Below are 19,520 nucleotides of genomic sequence, written 5' to 3'. Positions count from 1 at the left end.
ACTGGTGGGACTCGTGTCACAGTCCCATCCCAAAGGAGGCAAGTACCAAAAGGGAAGAGTCTTGCCCTCAATTCTGACAGGGCAGCAAGCTCAGAGGCTGCAGGGCTTTATGTTATTTGGGTCTGTAACAGGGCTTGGCCTCAAGCAGTCTCTCTTTCCTGAAAATGCTGCAAAATAACAGGAACACAGATAAAGCAGGTGAGAGGCAGGCAGGGTGGTGACAAAGTGGTTTAATATGTCTGTATTCATGATATTTCCACTGACCTATTGGGCTGAATACACTGTGTATTTCAATATGATTTATAGTTGCTAATTCCATTACCCATAGATCCCTTTCAGAAAGCCCTCACAGCTAATGAATTGAATAACACAAGGGCCAAAACTTGAATATTTATCACTACCAAAAACCATCAATAACTGTGGAAACATTAATTTTTACAGCCATGACTGCTTGCAACCTATTTTACCAATCATAAACTGCTCTTTAATCAAAATCTGTTCACCTCTAAGGTCATCAAAAATTTGCTGCCAGGCTACTTGTAAGTGCCTGTCTTTTGCAAACCTAGATGATAGGCTTACTCTGTAAGCTATAATCTCTTCCACTTTGTTCAGAGTTTTAGAATAGTGATTGTACTATCCCCTGTGAGTTCCCACTGACAGAAGTTACAACTTGTGATATTGACTGAACCCACCACTTTTAAGTACTGGCAGGAATTACACATTCTCTGAAAATATCACCTTTAAGCTGGCTGGAAGCTGTCAATCTTCACTCTGTCCTTTGAATGCTGTGTGATGTTAATTGTACCAGCAGCTGCTTGATCTGCTAAACAAACCACTGGAAGCCTGAGCTGGTTGTTTATGCTGTTCCCTTAGACTCCATCAGAACTGGAGGGCTGCTTTTCTTCTCCCTTCACATTTTGTCCTTGACCTCTCTGATTTAGCCAGCAAGGGGCCTGTCTTGTGTTGGCACAGACTGTAGTGGTTTAAGGGAGTCCTGTCTCAGCTGGATGGGTATTAAAATCTGATGGATGTACCACCTGCAACGAAGGAGAGGGAAGGGAGTGACTAGTAGTTTCATTGCAAATTTTTCATATTAATTGACATAAATGTGAGCATTTCACATAAATGGAATGTTTTTCACATAAATATTATACATAGAGCAAATTAGTATTTAACAGCTTTGTGAAGAAGTACCAAAGAGCAAAGCTGTAATTCAAGCAGTTCAGTAGAATAAAAGCACCTCAGGAACTGTTGCTCTTCATTCCCCTCTGGCAATGTTAATTTTATATGAACACACATCAGCATGTTTATATTGTCAGGTGCTTTTGCATGATAACACTTAAACCTTGCATCTCACCCACAGTACACAGCACTATAACCTGAAACTCGTTTCAGGTTACAAACTACAACACAGAGAGGGACATTTTATAGTGCAATGTTTATGACCAAAATTATTCTACTTCAGCAATCAGGCTCCCAAGTTAAAACACTGAGTGATGGAGTTAATTAAGGAGGAGTAGTGCTGTTGCAGCTCTAATGCTGTACATATATAAGTGCCTGTAAAGTGAGGCAAAGTTTGTCAGGATAGATAATGTTTTCAATGCACCAGCTGATACAGCTGCAGAGACTAAAGAGCTAGCTTTGGGCACAGAAGCCCTTCTTTTGGTTTGAGTATATTAACATTTCTGTCATCAGAAAAAGTAGAAACACTCCCTCATGCACACCCTAGAAAAAAGAGCATATCAGTCTTATTTCAAGAATTATGAAAAGAACTGACAAGTTAAGTATACAGTACAAAGACAACAGATGCCAGAATTTTTTGAGTCTTGAAAGAATATTCATAAATGCATCCTATCCAGAAAGTTGGAAAAAGTGGCCATGTGATAGTTCCCTAGAGAGAAATCACTGCTTTTCCTCCTCTAATGACTTCTAACATCCATTCTTTTGCCTGATAAAATTCTCCATATCTTTCTGCAGCTGAGTCAATAAATAGTTGCCCGCAGAGACCCTTTCAAGATGCTTAAAATTTATTTTTGAAAACACTGAGATTTCTAGTATTTTTCGCACTTTTGTCATGCCACTAATGGAAGTTTTACCAGAAATGGAGCTCAGCAGTGTTGCAATCCTGATGTGCTGTGATAATGGAAAATTACTGGCAAATGCAGAAGTCTCGATGATGAAAAATCCTTATGCTTACTGTTGCTAAGGGTTTTAAGGCATGAATACTTGATATCATATGCAGGTAATAAAGTCTACTTATACTATTTGATTTGTGAACAAGTTGTACAGCATTTGTTTGTTAGAAATTAATCAAAAGTGTAAATTAAAATATGGAAACATCCCAGGCTTATTTTAGTCTACTTAAATAAATATGGCTCCATAAGGAACTTCAGGCAAGTTTGGTGCTATACTACAAGAAACTGTATTAATGAGAATTAAATAAGTATAAAACATTCACTTCTGTAAAGACATGAGTGTTTTAAAGAAAGATCTGCTGGGGATAGTCCCCTCATTCCTTTTTCCTCTGGTATTCAAAATTGGGTAATCATGTTTTTGTAAAGTTTCCTAGGATGAGGTCCAGTATGAGTGTTAATAAAATATAGTTACTGAGTTACAGGACAAGTTTAGCTTTTAATGTAAAAACATTAAGAAAAGGAAGTGCTATCATCATAAGCATCATAATTGCTGCTCCTCTGCAGAATACAGAGACCATACAGAACTTTCCAGTACATAAAGGGGTTATAAGAGCATGAGAGGGGCTTTTTACAGGGGCATGCAGTGATAGGAGGAATGGTTTTAAATTGACAGAGAGCAGACTTACATCAGATATTGGGAAGAAGTTCTTCCCTGTCAGGGTGGTGAGGCACAGGTTGCCCAGAAAAGCTGAGGTTGCCCCATCCCTGAAAGTGGCCAAGGTCAGGCTTGAAGCAACCTGGGAGAGTGGAAGGTGTCCCTGCCTACAACAGGGGGCTTGAAACTAGATGATCTTTAAGGTCCTTTCCAGCCCAAACCATTCTAGAATTCCAAGCATGGTTAAAAAATAATCACAGAGTGGTTTGTAACTGAGCAGTAGTATACCCTCAGAACTTCTAAATAAACTCAATTAAACTCCCTGAACATATGTTGCTATTTCGTTCATTAAATAATGGATTGCCAGCTAATTCACACTCTACTGAGACACATCCAGTAAATGTAAAAAAAAAAAAATCCAAACATATAAAGAAATAATACATTCAGGAACTGAAAAAGTTAAAATATTTCTAAAGCACTACAGGTTAGATGCAAACCTTTTATGATTCATTACATTTTAGTATATTCTCTCTGATATACTTTACCTAATAACAATACAAGCTATTGCAGCCTTGTCAGTAAATGATAAAACAGTTCAATTACCCTTTTATATGTATCAAAAAAGTATAGTAAAGTGTATTTCAGAACTGTAAGGAAAATAGTTCTGCCAAGGCTTGGCTAATTTTCAAAATTAATTTTAAATTATGTGCTAACTAGTTGATTTAGATGTTTATTTCATTTTTGTCAGTCTCTAAAGCAATTTGGCTACATGTTTATGGTTACAAAGGCATTTTAGCCTGACTCCTAAGGAAAATGAGTTTATGTTAATGCTGCTCTTGTCCATCATTCTTACCTGTCCATCTAATTCCCTTTGAACAGAGTGGCAGCACTCAACCACCATTGCAGAGCCAGGGAATGTCCCAAGGTAAATGACTTTCCACTTTCTGAAAAGGAGAAGCCAATTTTAAAAAGCAGAATTTGAATTATTTCATGTCCTGAAAGGAAAATTAGTAGTAGCAGAAATGAGGAGCTGAAGAGGAGCTGTTGAGGTCTGTTCTCTGTAAGATGGAATACCAAGCTCCATTACACAATTGACATGGAGCAGCGTGTGTTCAGTGCTGTTTGTGGGCCTTCCAAAAAAACAAGCCAGAACCAAAGAAGAAAAAACATTCAGGGAAGAAAAATAACTCCTTCCTTCAAATTTCAAAGGAAAGTGAGAAAGTAGAATTCTTACAAGCTAGCAGAATTTCAAGGCAAGATTTTCTTGTTTCCAGCTGCCATCCCTACTGCAGTTTCTCTTGGTGTGAGTGCATGAAGTTTGTGAAGTGCCTCAAAGCAGAAAAGCTAATCAAATTAATATAAAAAACTCACAAAAAAAAAAAAAAAAAAAAAAAAAAAAAAAAACCCAAAAAAAAAAAAAACAAAAAAAAAAAAAAAAAAAAAAAAAAATTAAAAAAAATATTAAAAAAAAAAAAAAAAAACAGGTGGAAAGAAGTTTGAGTAGAGTGTGTAAAGTGAATGGGGAATGTGCAAGTTGGAATAAAGGTTGTCTGGATCTTTTCAGGAAACTTCAGAGTTCTAGATGTGCTCTGCTGAAAGGAGAGGAGTATTTTAAGAAAATTACTTCTCAGGGGAAAGAATTTACTAATTTTCTAAACAGTTGCTTTTGTCTAAAGAGATGAGCTAAATGCAGATGAGAAGGGCAATGATGAAGACCAGGAGAATAATTACTGGCTTGGTTACTCCTCAGGTGGAAATGTGATTTGAAGCAAATTATTCCAAGTGTAAAGTTCGAGCTGAAATAATGTTACATACCTACACTTTTAGATTAATGGAAGTTTCTATCACATCAATGAAGACAATGAAAACAAATAAGTCTGTATTTGCATATCATACATAAATGTTTTAATGTACAAAAATAAAAAAATACAGAGATTATTAGCAGACATTAAAAATAAAAGCAGCAGTTGTTACAGATAACATTTGGTAAGCTAATTCCTATATTAGTCTCGTGTATTTTGGAAGCTTGTTGGGTTTAGACAAATTATCTTGCATAATATTCCCTTTTAGGTATTTAAATGATTTTGCACTAAGTTATTTTACATAGTCTACTGTTTATTTAGAGTCCTGAAGAATCCTAAGTGTGCATATTTAGATTTAATGCTGCTTTATATCCCAAGCAATATTTTTTTGTGTTATAAAAATAATGAGATATAGACTTATTTTCAAGCGAAATAAAAGCAACTTTGCCAAATTAAAAAGTCTGTAAAAACTAATTGGAAACTCAGGCTGATTCTCAGCCTAATGAGTTTGCGGTGCTTCAATGAAATGAGGGTCTGATGAAGAAGACTTTTTAAATCACTAAAATAATCAGGCTCCAATGTGAGGTTTTCTGTAATGCCAGTAGCTAGATGAAAGGGTGACAAGTGTGATAATTAAAAAGGAATCCCCCTAGGAAATCTAATGTGTTGATGTATTGTGCTAAATTGCACTGGGAGATGTAAGGTACCCTACGAGCCAGAGAGACTTTATGGTTCAAAGCAGAACCAGTCTATTGCATGGAACAAACTAAACTCTGTTAGACAATTGTGTATCATTGACAGGATAAGGACAGGATAGATAAAAGGGGAAGAAGGGAACTAAAAGATGTGTTGTCATATAGATTATATAGGTTTTTTCCCAAATACCTAGAGAAGCAGTCACCTTGTCTGCTCAGCATTTATTGCACAGCTCTTGGTGTACCTTGCAGAGTCTAACTGTGTGTCCTGGCAAAAATCAGCAGTTTCTAACAGGACAGTGGCTCAACCATTGAGATGACTTGTCATGCAAATTATAGGTTGCATAATAATCCTGCAAATTTTCTGTAGAGTGGATTTAAGATTGATACCTTAAGTAAGGAAATGTCAATTGATCAAATACATAAGGCTGCTGGACATCAAATATTATGCACAAAAATTGGGTAGCTTTCAATTCTAAAATAGCGGGATACAGGATTTACCTAGATTAATTATTATATGAAAGTGCCTTAGCAGATTATTTTGGAGCCCTGGACTGTTGACTCCAGTGATTTAATTTACTGAGGTCTCCAATTCCCTAATATGCTTAAAAATGCTTTTCTGGTGTATGCAAACGAATAGTACAGTGTAAACCTTAGTGCAACTGTAAGAATGCTGCCTTGATAAAAGATCAGTGAAATTAAAAGGATTATGCCTGAGCCAAATCCATGACAGCTTTGCTTACCACAGCAATGAAAAGCTTCTGTGAAGCACTAAACAACCTTGTTTCTCCAGCTGGGGTAAATTGGGACTGCCACTGAGAAAAAGGTGCTTTTTTCCCTCAAGCCATTCCAGGAAAGGAGGGAATACCATTTCGTCTTTCACCTTGAAGACACATCATATGATAATGTAAAGAAAGTATGTGTTGTAAATAGATGGCAACAGTTCCTTACAGGGAATTTTTGCAGGCTCATCAGAGCTTCACTCCAGCTGGATTTCTGCAAATTTAACTGGACATCTGCTAAGGTAAAAGGGAGAGTGAGGGTGAATACAGAATTGGGATAAAGCTGCATTAGACACTGAGGTAAAGTAGCTGGAGGAGTTTCAGATTAGCAAGTACTCAGATCACTCAATCTAGCACTATATTCTTTACAAAATGTTTGCTATTGTCCATAGCTGTGTATCTGGCTGTACTGAGAATCTTTGGAGACTCTGGAGAAGTAGAGAAAACAAGGTTTTTTTGTTCCTTGAAAGTACCATTGCATCATGTTTGTGTCTTTGTTTCTTTCTGGATTTGGAGGAATATTGAAGCTCAGTGGCTCAGGCTGAGCCACCTTGAGCCATGTAGCAGCATTTGTTAGCACAGGACAGATCCCTGTTCAGCTACAACATCCCTTTGGAGTACTAGGGGGCAGCCTGAGGGTCCCCTAGGCAGTGGCAGCACAGGGAGCAGGGCCTTGGGTACCCAGCACAGGCATCTTTGACTTGGTCTCCTTCTCAGACTGGTCCAGTGGCTGTAAGCTCCCTGCCAGCTCATCTGCCATAAAAACATTTTCTCTGGTTGTCCAGGTTATTAGTACTTCAGAGACCTTTTCTCATATCTCATCTAAAAATGCAGTAACAGAATACAGAAATGTGTTAACATTGTTTTATGGAAAAGGTTTGTTAGGGGGTAGGACTTAGTCATTTTCTCTCTCTAATTGAAGTGCAAGACTAATTTTTACACTATTTCTTTAATATATGTTTTAAATTAGAATTATACCTTGTGAAGTCAGTTAGTATCTGTGCTGCCATTCAGTGTCAATTTATATGTTCTTTACCTTCATCCCCAAATCTGGACAAATTAAGTGAATGCTATACCACCTTCTTTTTTTCTTTTTTTTTTCTTTTTTTTTTTTTTTTTTTTTTTTTTTTTTTTTTTTTGTTTTGATCTTGTTGAATTACAGTGCTGTAGGATGTGTCTGTATCTGTTAGTTTCTGTTTCAACAAATTTTAAATTATTTCAAATATTGCAGCAACATTTACAGGAAACAGGGTGGAGAACATTGTAAAGCACAATGCTTTATTTCCAATAATAATTGTATTGCAGAATCACAGAATGGTTTGGGTTGGAAAGGGCCAGTTTCAACCCCAGGTTGTGGGCATGGATACCTTCCAGTAGACCATGTTTCTCCAAGCCCTGTCCAACCTGGCCTTGAACTCTTCCAGGCATGGGTCAGCCACAGCTTCTCTGGGCAACTTGTTCCAGAATCTCACCGCCCTTACAACAAAGATTTACTTCCTAATATCTCATATAAATCTGTCCTCCTTCAGTTTAAGACTTTCGTCTCTCCTTCGCTTTTTTAATTAAGATGGACATAAACGAACCACTAAGTGCAAAACAACATCTAAAGACAGTCTTGATCCTTCTTGTCCCAGTCTGGGGTTTCTCCTTTGCCCCAAGATCACCCCAGAGGGACACGAAGGTGGTTCAAACCCTGGTTTTTCCTGAAGCAGCTGAAGAGAGATTGCCGGAGACGGTTTTCTCTTTTTCCAAGGATTGTTTATTGTTTAATATCTCAGGGACTTTTTGCCTGGCCAGCAGGGTCTGCTCAGCCTGGCATCCATGGTGGAATTTGCCTGGTGAAGGCAGGGCTTATCTTATATAGTTTGTAATACGTATTACATGTTTTCAAAATTTTCCCAATACAATACAATTTTATTAAATGGTCCAGCCCTGACCCCAACCAATCCAAGAGGCCAACGTGTCACCCAACATGGATGACATGGAGAAGAAGGAGGAAAAGGTGTCCACCCCCCAAATTCTCCATCTTGGCCACATGACCCTTATCATAGACATTCCCAAAAGTCTATTTATCTACGTTCTAACAATCTAATTTACACTTCACTAATTTTGGCAGCTTGTTTCCATTCCCTCTGTGCTGACAACTTCCCCCAGGGGTTTGAATTCAGCACCTGTGACACCAGAGATCTTTGAGACTCTTGCCAGGGGGGTTTTGAGACCCCCAAGGAGGCCAGGGGTACGCCCTGGGCTCCCACACTTCTAAAATAACAATCCTGCTGTTTGGCTGCCTTTTCCAGATATGCCTGGCAGCCCTCACAGCCAGTTCACCTTCCGGCCGCTGCCGCCGCCGCCGCCGCCGCCGCACGCCTGCACGTGCGCGCGGAAGCCGCCGCCCGCCGCCGACTCCCTGCAGAGGAGATCCATGACCACGCGCAGCCAGCCCGGCCCCGCCGCGCCCGCCGCCGGCACGCAGGACTCGGTGCACCTGCACAACAGCTGGGTCTTGAACAGCAACATCCCCCTGGAAACCAGGTACGCACCGGGGCTGTGCCCAGCACATCTCAGGGGTCCAGGGAAAACGTCGCTACATGAAGAGGAGGCCTTTGACACGAGCTGGCAATGGGCACCTACAAGCCTGGATAGCACATGCCAGTGTGTTTTGCTTTGAGGCCATCTCTAGTAGTCACTTGAGGTCTCATTTGCTTGATTCATCTAGATCAGTTATACTCAAAAAAGCACATTATGCAAAGTTTTGGAAGATAGTGATGCCTTAAATGTGTGTAGGTTACAGTGGCATTTTAGGGTTGCCTGCAGTGGGGATTCGTGTTTGTGTGTTTGTCTTGCTCTCCACGTTCTCCCAGGAGCGTTTTGTAACCAGCAAATTGAATTTTGGTTTAATCAGTGTACTTTGACACTGAGTCACACAGGGTCGGGAATGGTTGGGGTTTGAAGGGACCTTTGGAGATCATCTACAGCCTGGAGTCAGGCTTTAGCTTTCCTGTGGATAAGAAAAGACCAGAAATAATAATAAAATAATATTTTTCTCAATACATATTTTAATACTTTATTGCATATATAGCCAAAGAATATAGTTTGATAATCATTTGGCAAAGGAGAAACAATACCAAGACGGATATTGGGCATGGCAAGACATATATCTGGGGGCTGGGGAAGGGAGGGTTCAAATTGAGGATCATTCACAATTTACACCAATAATCTACTCCAAAAAACAATTGAGAGCAAACACATTCTGTATTCAGGCAACTTACTTTCACTACCCAAAGCTCTGCTCAATCTCCTCTGACTTTTTGGCTATAATAAACTTCTTTTTTTTTCAGCTCTACATGATTCGTATTAGCCAATTTGATGGCCTTCAACTACAGCTGTGTTTGCTGACTTGATTTTTAAAACAGGATCTTGATTTTCAGTCTTCTTCCTCTTCATTATCAATAGAGCACCAGGAGGTTTTAACTAGGCTTTCCTTTGGGTTGTGCCATTTTAAAGCACATAAAGGGAAAAGTTTGTGAAAGTTGTGTTTAGTGAAACAGACAAAGTTCTGACATCCACCTAATAGGATCCAGGAAATAGAAGGTATTATGCATGGAGATGTGCGGGGCTTTTTAACACATATGTCCGAGGCCCAGTTATCACAATCACTGAAACCTACATGTTTTTCTTTTATAAAAATTTGTTTTGTTCCAAATATTAATCTTAATAAAGGTCTTTAAATACTTGGCTGCTGGTCATCATAAGTGTCAGTTCTTAGTTCTGCTATTAAGTTGGGATTGAAGAATACACCAATTCATTCCAAAATAAAACTTATTTGTCAAAAAAGGACAAATTTCAAGAAGAATCAAGGAGGATGGAAGATTTTCTGCAAAAGTGAACACAACATTTTAGTTCAGCTGATCCTTCTGGAGCTAGAAGCTTCTGCTTATACAGTCTTTATGAAGATAAATCTCTGCTGTTTCTGGTGTACCAAGCTTATATATCTGTCTGTACTTTCTGCTGCAAGAATGGTGATCTCTGGGTATTCTGTCCTGAGAACTTTTGGTTCTCTTCAGTTAACAGTCAGGTAGATCTTTCTAAGTCCCTCTGCATCCCCATTCACTACATTTCCATCAGACTTAACTGGGGCACAACACTTCACAATTTATGGTTTTTTTTCAAGTTCAGTTTAAATTTTCTAATTCCTTATTAATTTTTGCAAATTTGAAGCTTCTCATAAAGGACAAATACAGAGGTGTGTAGCTATATCTATAATTATATAAAGGGCTATGCAATGAATTAGGAATTCAGATTGGAAAACATTCTTTGTGCTACACATTAGCCATTCACAGACTCTGGGAATTTTCCACATTCTGACCCTTCAGTTGTTTCAGCTGCAAGGTAGGCTAATCCATAAGGAAAATCTGAGAGTCTGTTTGCCAGATATATCTGCAGTTTGTGTGCAGACAAGTGCTACAGCAGGTGGACACTGTAAGAAGAAGCATTTGTGATCATCACTTCCCAGAAGTCTACAGCCTTAGAGAAAATAAAGGGCTTGCAGCTTGTTTTCCTTCCTTTACTGTGGAATGATTCTGGTGCTTTGGCCTAGTATCTGGATTCCCTTACCTTCCTTCTCCATTAATGTTTAGCTGGCCATTAAAAATAATCCTACAAAATAAACATTTCAATTATATGTTTCTCATATTTTTAATAGTACCAAATTTTACCAATATTTTTCAAATTTTTAATAGTACCAAATCTAGCTAATATCTGCATACCTAATATATCTAAGCAGATTTTTTTGTTGTTAGATTTGGAACATTTGCAATCAAAAAGAAGACTTAGACTTAGTAAAATATTCCCTTCTGTAACAACCAGGCAAAAATGAGAATGCACACGTTCAGCTTTTCTTCCAACTGTATCTCCTGTTAATCCATAAACAGAACATATATTGGATATTTTATCTACTGCCATGGAATATTAGAGAATTTTCCGACAGGACAAGATATCCTAGAAGTGATCATGTGACTGTTATACCTGTTCACTCTGGACAGACAGAAACTAAGCAAGTTTATGAGTCTGCTCATAATGATAATGTGTCATATTTATGTAAAAGAAAATTCTCTAGTTGTGAAAATGTTTGCAATACTCAGATTAACATGTACTCTTACATAATTAGGATTTGAAACCCTAGATTAGATGGCAAAGGGCTGCAGTAAATACATATACTGTGGCATATGTTTTTGAAATTTTCTTGTACAGCAAGACATGGTTACATTTTTATAGAAAAGGGCAAATCAGAACTTTTTTTATGCTTCATCTAGAGGTGTTACATGCACAAATCTGCAAAGCAGTTTTGTCAAGACCTAACTTACTAATGCAACTGTTTAATGATGGGACTGACTTGGAAAGATGAAATTACTTGTTCAAGTTCCCACTAGCTTTTGTCAAAGCTAAAATCAGAGTCTGTGTGTTGTTGCCAAGGCCAGTTCCCTAACTCTGGCAGTTATTCTAATTATAAGCAACCCAAATAAAAATAAGAATTAGGAACAGCTTTAATACTCCAGAGGACATGTTATTGAACACCTGCTGCTGAGGGGATTGGAGAATCACTGTACCTGCAGCTCAAACTGGTGACTGACTGCTGCAGCCTTCAGCACTGTAATGTGCCCAGAGATGCAAAGCGGTCTCCATCTAGCATGCACACACAGTTTGGGAAAAATAAATATAGCCATAATTAAAATTACTTATGAACACGCAGTAATTTCATTGTCACACAGAGAAATAATTTTTTAGCGTTGCCAGAAAAAGACTTCAAGGATCTCTCACACCACATAAAAAAATGGGAAACACTGATTCTCTTTTTTAGGATAATGTTATTGGACTCCTACAAAAATTGATTTTTTCCCTCTCTACCAGAATGAAGTACTTGCAACCTATTGCCTATTCCCTTCCTTTCCACTAAAATAATTGTTTTTTCAGTATCCATAGATACTTTGCTCTAATGCTTCAAATCTTGTGATTTGCAGTGTAATACATTGTTATTATCTCTGACAGCCCCATCTGAACATAGCTTACTACTTTTTATGGAGTATGTATTAAACCCTGATAATTCAAAGGAATGTTTTCATTTTCTCCATACCCTTCTAGTTAACTCAGTATTTATTTCCATGTCTTGCTTTCTTAGTTTGTTTTTTTTTTTCTGCTGCTTGCTATTTATTTTCCCACTTCAGTCAAATCACCAAGAAGTAGTAAAATCTGGATATTAAGTTGGGATTTTTACCTGACATTTTTCTTCCTTATTGTCTGTTACAGATTCCTTAAGGATACCATTGGTCACACTTATTTTGAGTTAAATTTTGACATAGATTACCAAAACAGTAGAATTTTTAAGTTTTATGTCTAAATCTCAAAATTCAGCTAATTTTGATTTTATTTCAAATAGAAGTTTTTAGTCCTGTTTTATGCATCTGTATTTAAGATATTTGCTTTTTCCTTCCTTTTAAAAATCAAATTTCTAGTTCCTGTAGCCCATTTAGCAATGTTGGCAGTAAGGTTAATGCTGTGCTGAATGGACTGAAATCTCCCTTCACTGCACTGTCAATGAGCCAAGTCCTGTGGAAAAAGACAGCTTAATTTAAGCAATCTTATCACCATGGTAATAGCTCCTCTAAGGGGACAGTGAGGTACCAGACCATAAATCTGAGATGCAATTATCATTAATTTATATAAAACTTTGAAGTACTAGAATAGGAGGAGTATTGGGGGTTCAAGGCAGTTACTATTTTTGGTTACAACTCAGCAATATTTGAGAGCCCTACAGTTTATGTCTCTAACACTTGAAAACTTTGAGAGTTTTGGAGCTCAAGAAGTATATTTGAATCATCATATAGATGGAATAATTCCTTTCCATGTTATATGGTTATTTAAGGTGTATAGGTATGATTAGCTGTATTTGTTTTCCTGAAAATAACTCGATTATATTTCTGTTTAGTTTAGGGTTCATCTTGACAACAAGCAAGAGATTTATTCTGTACTATGGTTTAGCTTTGCTCTTTTTAAATCAATCTCATAATTATTTTTTCTCTTCAGGAAATACATTGATAGCCTTTCAAAGACACCTGTACATAATGCCCTTCTGTGTAAGTTGGAGTAATTTCAAAAGGAAAAATAATTAAATAAAAGAGCATCTAGAAATTCACAGTTCAGTGTAAGCTCTTGGAAGGCTTGATCTTTTTTCTTGGTCTGTGCATTTGAACATCTTGTGGATCTCCTAAATCTTGCCTCCAGTGCAGAGACTCAGAAGGCACTTTTTTTGTGCCTTGATTTTTTTCCCAGTTCAGGGTTTCCATAGCAAACAGAGCAGCTTTTACAGCTCCCAAGGCAGACAGGTGTTGATGATCATAAGCCACCAAACAGGGAGACACTTTCTACTTGAGCAATTCGGTGGAGCCTACTCCTGAGTTAAATGTCTGGATTTGGGGCTATTCCAAGAATAAATGCAGGGAAGGCTTCCTTTATGATCTTTTCTTCAAATTACATTGGCCAGTATTTGCTATTATGACATTTCTCTTGTATTTTCTCATTTTCTACCTAATTAAACAATAAATCAACATATATAGAGGCTGACCATATTAGAAACAGACACATGGTGAGGGTTTCAAATTCATTCTGAGTCCCATGTTGTTTTCACTGCACAGCAGAAAACATCTGAAAATATTTGTCTTCTGAATTCCAAAAGATAAATTGAAGACTGTCAATATGACCGTGAACTGAAAATAAAAGCTGTAAATATGACCTTAAATTTAATAATGTGGGAATGAAGGTGTCTTTTATGGAAATAAAAATATAAACGTTTGTCAGCTACAATGAAGTACAACTTTCATGGCAGCTGCAATGGCACTTGAGGGTCCTGCTTTTGAGTAGTGTGAGATCCAGTCACTAAGGACAGTAGGGTAATTTAAATTGTTCATACACTCTATTGTATTTTTTCTTTCTGAGAAGCTCTGGTGTGGGCTTCCCTGTAATAGTGGGATAGTATTTTTGTAAGGGCTTTTTATGGCAGCTAAATATAGTAACTTGAACAATCATGCTGCAGATACTCCTTGCTCATTATTTTGAATAATGTGATGGTATATAAAGTTATAACTAAATGTAAAGCTATGTTGTGATTTTATGGCCACCAATAAGCAAGCAGCCTTTTAGCTTTCTCTGAAATAGTGTTTCCATTTACAAAACCAGAAACAGACTGAATCTAAATTTTGAAAGAGAACAATAAATACAGGTTAATACAAACGGTCTGGGCTTTGAGAAGGGGTCAGGGACATGAAAACAATTCTACCTCTTCATTTCCAAAATTATCAGATATGTATGTGTAATGTTACTGCACAGAAATTTTCTATTTTCTGATCAGCTATTTCTAGGAAATCTGGTTTCAAAGACTTAACTGTGTTTATGTAGGTAATCTGATATATCTGTTGTCAAATAAACGTTGTCTTATTTGTTACAGTAGCTGTACAGCTTGGATTAGATCATATGTGAGTGTAGGTGCTTGGAAATAGACTGAAATTCTGGTAACAAAAGTCAGAATATGCATGAATATTAATAGGAGGAAATCAATGCCAAAGAGAACTGAGGGACAGCTACTTCAGTTACTCATTGCTTTCTTTAAGTCATACTTTCAACCATGGAATGTAGGCAACAAAATTACAATATTGGGATTTTTATCCTTCTTGATTCATGGTTTCAAAGTACTCTGCAGATATTATGTACTTTATATGACTTAAGTAAATATTATTGTAACCCCTGTTTTTCATATTTTCCACAAAATAATCTTAAGATTTGTTGATACAAAAAAATAGAGCAAACCATGAGATTATTCCTTCCTTACATCACACATTTCTGTGTGCATTGGTTATTTTACTCAGCTGCTGTTTGAGTTGGAGTACTACAGCAAAGTTCTCAGCCAGAGAAAAGCACTTTTGAAAATTATTGAGTTAATGTACAGATGTCAGAGTAACAAAACCCATACTGGTATATGCAAGAGTGATTTATGTCCTCTGTGTGGTAATTTTAGGTTTGTTTTTTTTAAATTAAAGAGCAAATTAATCCAGAAAACAATTGTATTTTGGACAACAGTTCCATTCTAGAAACTGTTGATTGATTTTGGTACCATTCTATATTTATATAATTATTGTCCCAGATTTCTGCCAGAGACTTGAAAGTTTAGTCACCTGGTTAACAGGCCTAACTTGCCTGCAGCAACAACAAAGTGAGCCAGCATTGCATCACTTGTTCAGAACTGGAGCAAAAAGTGAGGGATACAGATTCCTTCTGCACCCTTTCTCATCCAGGGTCACAGCTCAGCTTTCAGATGCCATGTAAAGAAAACATGAGAGAATAAAGGGAAGCAATTCTTTGTGAATGATTCGTAAAGCAAGTGCAGTTCAATGAGGAAATTTTAACAAAGTGGTTCTATTCCCAAGGACAGTTGGTGGGCGGGTTCAAATTTAATTCAATTATACATGGAAAAACAGAATTATAAAACAAATTAGATAAGTAGTTTTCATGGCAATTTCTGTCTTCCTTCACCTATGACCATCCTTGTTCCCATTGTTCTTGCACACAAAAAGGTAAAACAAAGGCTATAAAATTATAGGTTAGTTCTAACTATAAGTCATATCTTATATTCAGATACTGTTTTCCTGGGTTGGTTTTCAAGATGAGGGGATCAAGTGAGTGTCTTGATTTTTATGTATATAATAGCTGCCTTGGTTTTATACTGTATAGTTTGTTGAGAGACATATGGGAGTTTTATAAAAAAATATATTCTGATTATTATGTAAGTTTAGAAGTGTCCTCTTCTTTCCCCTCCCACTTTGAGTCCAGAATAGAATGGATAGAAAACCAGGAGAGAGCGAATTTCTGCTTCTTACTACTGTCACAGGAAATACTAAATGACTTTAAATGGGCAGGTGCCAGTGTCTTCCTGTCAGTGTTTGCCAAAGTAGATGGGCAACCATAATGGTTAAAATCCCTTTGGCTACCATCTCTGTATGTTTTCTGGCTATGCCAAAAAACAAAATCCTTCTTATATTTCATCTACTATGCCTCTTAAAAATTTCCTTTGCACTTCTGTTGACATCTAAAGGAATTACTTCAATTAGATATCAGTGTAGATATACAATTACATATCTATGCAGCTATAAAATATAGTTGAAATTGAGCAGTCTAAATGGTTGAACTGAAGTTTTCTCAGTTTTTCTATCACATAGCTTTGCAGTAATTTGTAATGCTTTAGGTAACTACTTCTTGAATGTGAAACATACACAGGTATAAATGTATTCCTACTCAGTTTATCCAGGATAAATGCAGACTGATTTTTTGGCCAAGGTATAGCAAGATTTGTGTTTCTAACTTAGCTGTTGGCTCTCTTTCATGTCTGCTGTTGTTCTTCTTTTTTTTTTTTTTCCTTACAAACTCATGGTTTTTAATGGAAATGGAAAGAAAGCATGTTATAGGAACAAATGAAGGTTGGCACAGAGTTAATGCATAGAAAGTTATAGAAGTGATACCAAGCCCTTGACAAAGTTGAGGGGCATTTCTACAGTATCAGGATACAAAAATATTTTCTCAGAATTTAATAAGAGAATTCTTTGTGGGGTTACTCTGGTTTCTGTAATAGAATTATGTTGTTGCCACATGAATTCAGTTGGGATATTGCTTCAAGCTTTTATAAGACTTAAATTGCTGTTCCAGATAAAGAGCCAAAAGTACACAATGAAGTATCCTGATGGAGAGGCATGTAAAGCAATGACTTCTTCTCTAACCTCCTAACTAAGAATTCATCATTTGTTTGACCTGTGTTTTTGGAGTTATCTGCCATTCCTATGAGGTTAAACAAGAGCACTTGGATGAGCCACAGGAAACTGTTTCTCCAGAGACTGAAAGCAGTTCTGCCATCAGCAGGACTAGCAGATCTGATTTCAGGCCTTGTGTCAGCTGAACATCCCAGTCAGCCCCTTCCCTTGCCTTTGCTGGGCATGTCACTGGCAGGTGAGTCACTGCAGAATGTGGCTCCCCTTCCCTCCCTGCTGTGTGCTGGGCAGGAGGCAAAGAGCTCACTGCAGCAAAGGAGCCTCTCTGGGCTTGGGCTGCTTCCCCTGCTGCTGTGGAGGGCTCTGGTCCTGGAAAAATCTTTTTCTTTCATTTAACTTTTCTTGAGAGGATTCAAAGTTTAAAAGTCTTGCATTTGTAGAGATGAGCAGAGGGGTGAACAGCCAAACAGACATTGTGGTTACCTCAAAGAGGGAATGCTTTTGGATATGTGAAGTTATTACTGAGCCTTTAATAGTTATTTATGTATTGGGAGTTATTAGTGTAATAATAATAAATTATTTTTATTTCACAAAAGAATGCCTTACAGACTATGACCTTTATTGCTATTTTTAAGAGAATATTATAATCTTCTTTATGGGTGTTTTTGATGCTTTTGTGAACATTTAGGTTTTCTCCATTTGGAAGGAGTGGTGTTATCAATCACCCTTACAAATTCTCTGATTTTTCTTGTGTTCTCAGTTTACCAAAAAGAGAAAAAAAAACACCACAGGCCTTAGCTTTTCTCTTAGATCAAATATTAAAGCACACATCAGGCTGCAGTCACATCTAAACTTTTGAACTGCAGAGTTTATTATTTTACTCTTTAGAAAGAGAGCCTGATTTTATGGAATTGATAGCAACAGTTTGGCTTGTCCTGACGTCCTTTGGGAACCATGGTGTGCTCAGACAGATGAGGAGTCATCTGAGTTTATGAGAACATGGTCACAGTCTGGCTTTGGAAATTTGTCTTTGTGCCACCAGTGTTTTTCAAATTATATAGAAATGTCTTTGGGTACTCAATATATGCTCCCAAAAATGGAAGTTGTAAACAGTTGGGTTTTTTAAACATTTTCTCAGCATTATTTCACTAGTAGCTCAGTTTCAGTGTACCATTGTTTCAGAATCTCAGTTTTATTACAAATTAGAGCAATTTAATTTCTCCTCTGCATGACTGAAGTCATCTGTCCAAAACAGAGTGAGCTGGATCCAGGTTCTGCATCCTCTTCTCCTAATAGAGAAGGCTTTGCACACTTGCACTTTATCATCAAGCTCCTGTTATAAAGTCCTGTTCAAGAGTATGAATTTTTCCTAGCTATTTATTGCAGCTTGTTAGAGCCCTGATAATAACAATTTTCTGTTCAGTATTTCCTTCCCTTTATCTCTGATACCTTTGAGCTATGCACCATAAAGGACAATCAATACTGCCAGTATCAGACCCTTTTGCTGTAATTTCCAAAAAATTTAAATGAGAAATTATCAAATAAGTAGATTTTTGTCATTATGTCTTGAATTAAAACATGTAAAGGACAACTGACTTTTTATATTTGTTATATTTGTATATATATGTGTGTGTGTATATGTATATATGCATGCATGCTTCTCATATGTATATGCTTTTATCTAATAACATATCTAATTTTATGTGATGATTTTGCTTCTATTTCCCTGAATATCAATAGGAATTTTGCCATGACATTTTTTCCTACTAAAAGCCTAAGTGACTGTGTATCTCATTAACTGCTGACTGAGAAAAAACTTCTCATACTTGCAAAAGCTTTCATGTGTGACAACAAAGCATTGAATCCAAAATAACCAGCTGTGCTCATGGCCTGGTAGGAAGGAAGCAGGTTTATATAGTCCTGTAAACAGTTACATTACATCATTTGAATTTATTATTTTACTGTATATGAGTTTATAATTTTTGAACTAAAATAGAGGTAACATTACAATGTGGGGAGCTATGCTGTCTTTCTAATGTGTGTATCTACAGCTGTGGAAGTGAGTGGGAAGGAAAACTAGAATGTGTTGTCTGATGCACTGCCAGGATGCTGTACCCAGTCAGGGTCAGATGTCCAGTTTTGTCTGAGTGCAGCTCATTTGGGTAATAATCATGGAGCAGAAGCAACTAATACTCAAATTTCATTCTTGTGGTTTATTAATAAGATTCCTGATACACAGGCCATGTAAACTACAGTGCAAGCTGACCTGTATTCTCATTTGCATTCTTTTTTATGTAACTAAAGGGCTCTTTAAAAGATAAAACTGCTCTGTAATACATTTTTATTTTCTATAAGCTGGCATTTTGAAAACTGTAACCTTTCTTTTAAAATCTTATAACAGAAGTACATAATACCATACTCATTACACCATTTCAGCAATTACCATTTCAGGAACATGTATTTACAATATTCCTAAAGCCAAATGTCAGCATATAACAATGTTTCATACTCCTGAGTGTTTGATCCTGTGTACATCCTGCTGTGTATTTGTCAGAGAAATTCTCCCAGCATGGATTGATTGATCCATATATGCATTCAAAAACTTGTCTTGTGCCTTGCCAAAGGTGTAAAGGCACATTTGCCATT

The 19,520-nt window shown here is 37.1% G+C and overlaps 1 protein-coding gene across 1 annotated transcript in view; it reads left to right on the top strand.

Annotated features, from left to right (window-relative positions):
- The window catches only part of TENM1 (teneurin transmembrane protein 1), a 310,397-nt gene that overhangs the window by 151,092 nt on the left and 139,785 nt on the right, over positions 1-19,520 (top strand). The window contains exon 4 of the mRNA XM_079318538.1: positions 8,367-8,601. Within this exon, the coding sequence (XP_079174664.1) occupies positions 8,367-8,601 (235 nt within the window). The remainder of the gene's footprint in view (positions 1-8,366; positions 8,602-19,520) is intronic.

This window comes from Erithacus rubecula (genome assembly GCF_903797595.1).
Source record: "Erithacus rubecula genome assembly, chromosome: 15".
In the NCBI taxonomy this organism is placed as follows: domain Eukaryota; kingdom Metazoa; phylum Chordata; class Aves; order Passeriformes; family Muscicapidae; genus Erithacus; species Erithacus rubecula.
Note: the sequence above shows the minus strand (reverse complement) of the source record. Positions and strands in the feature narration are given on the sequence as shown.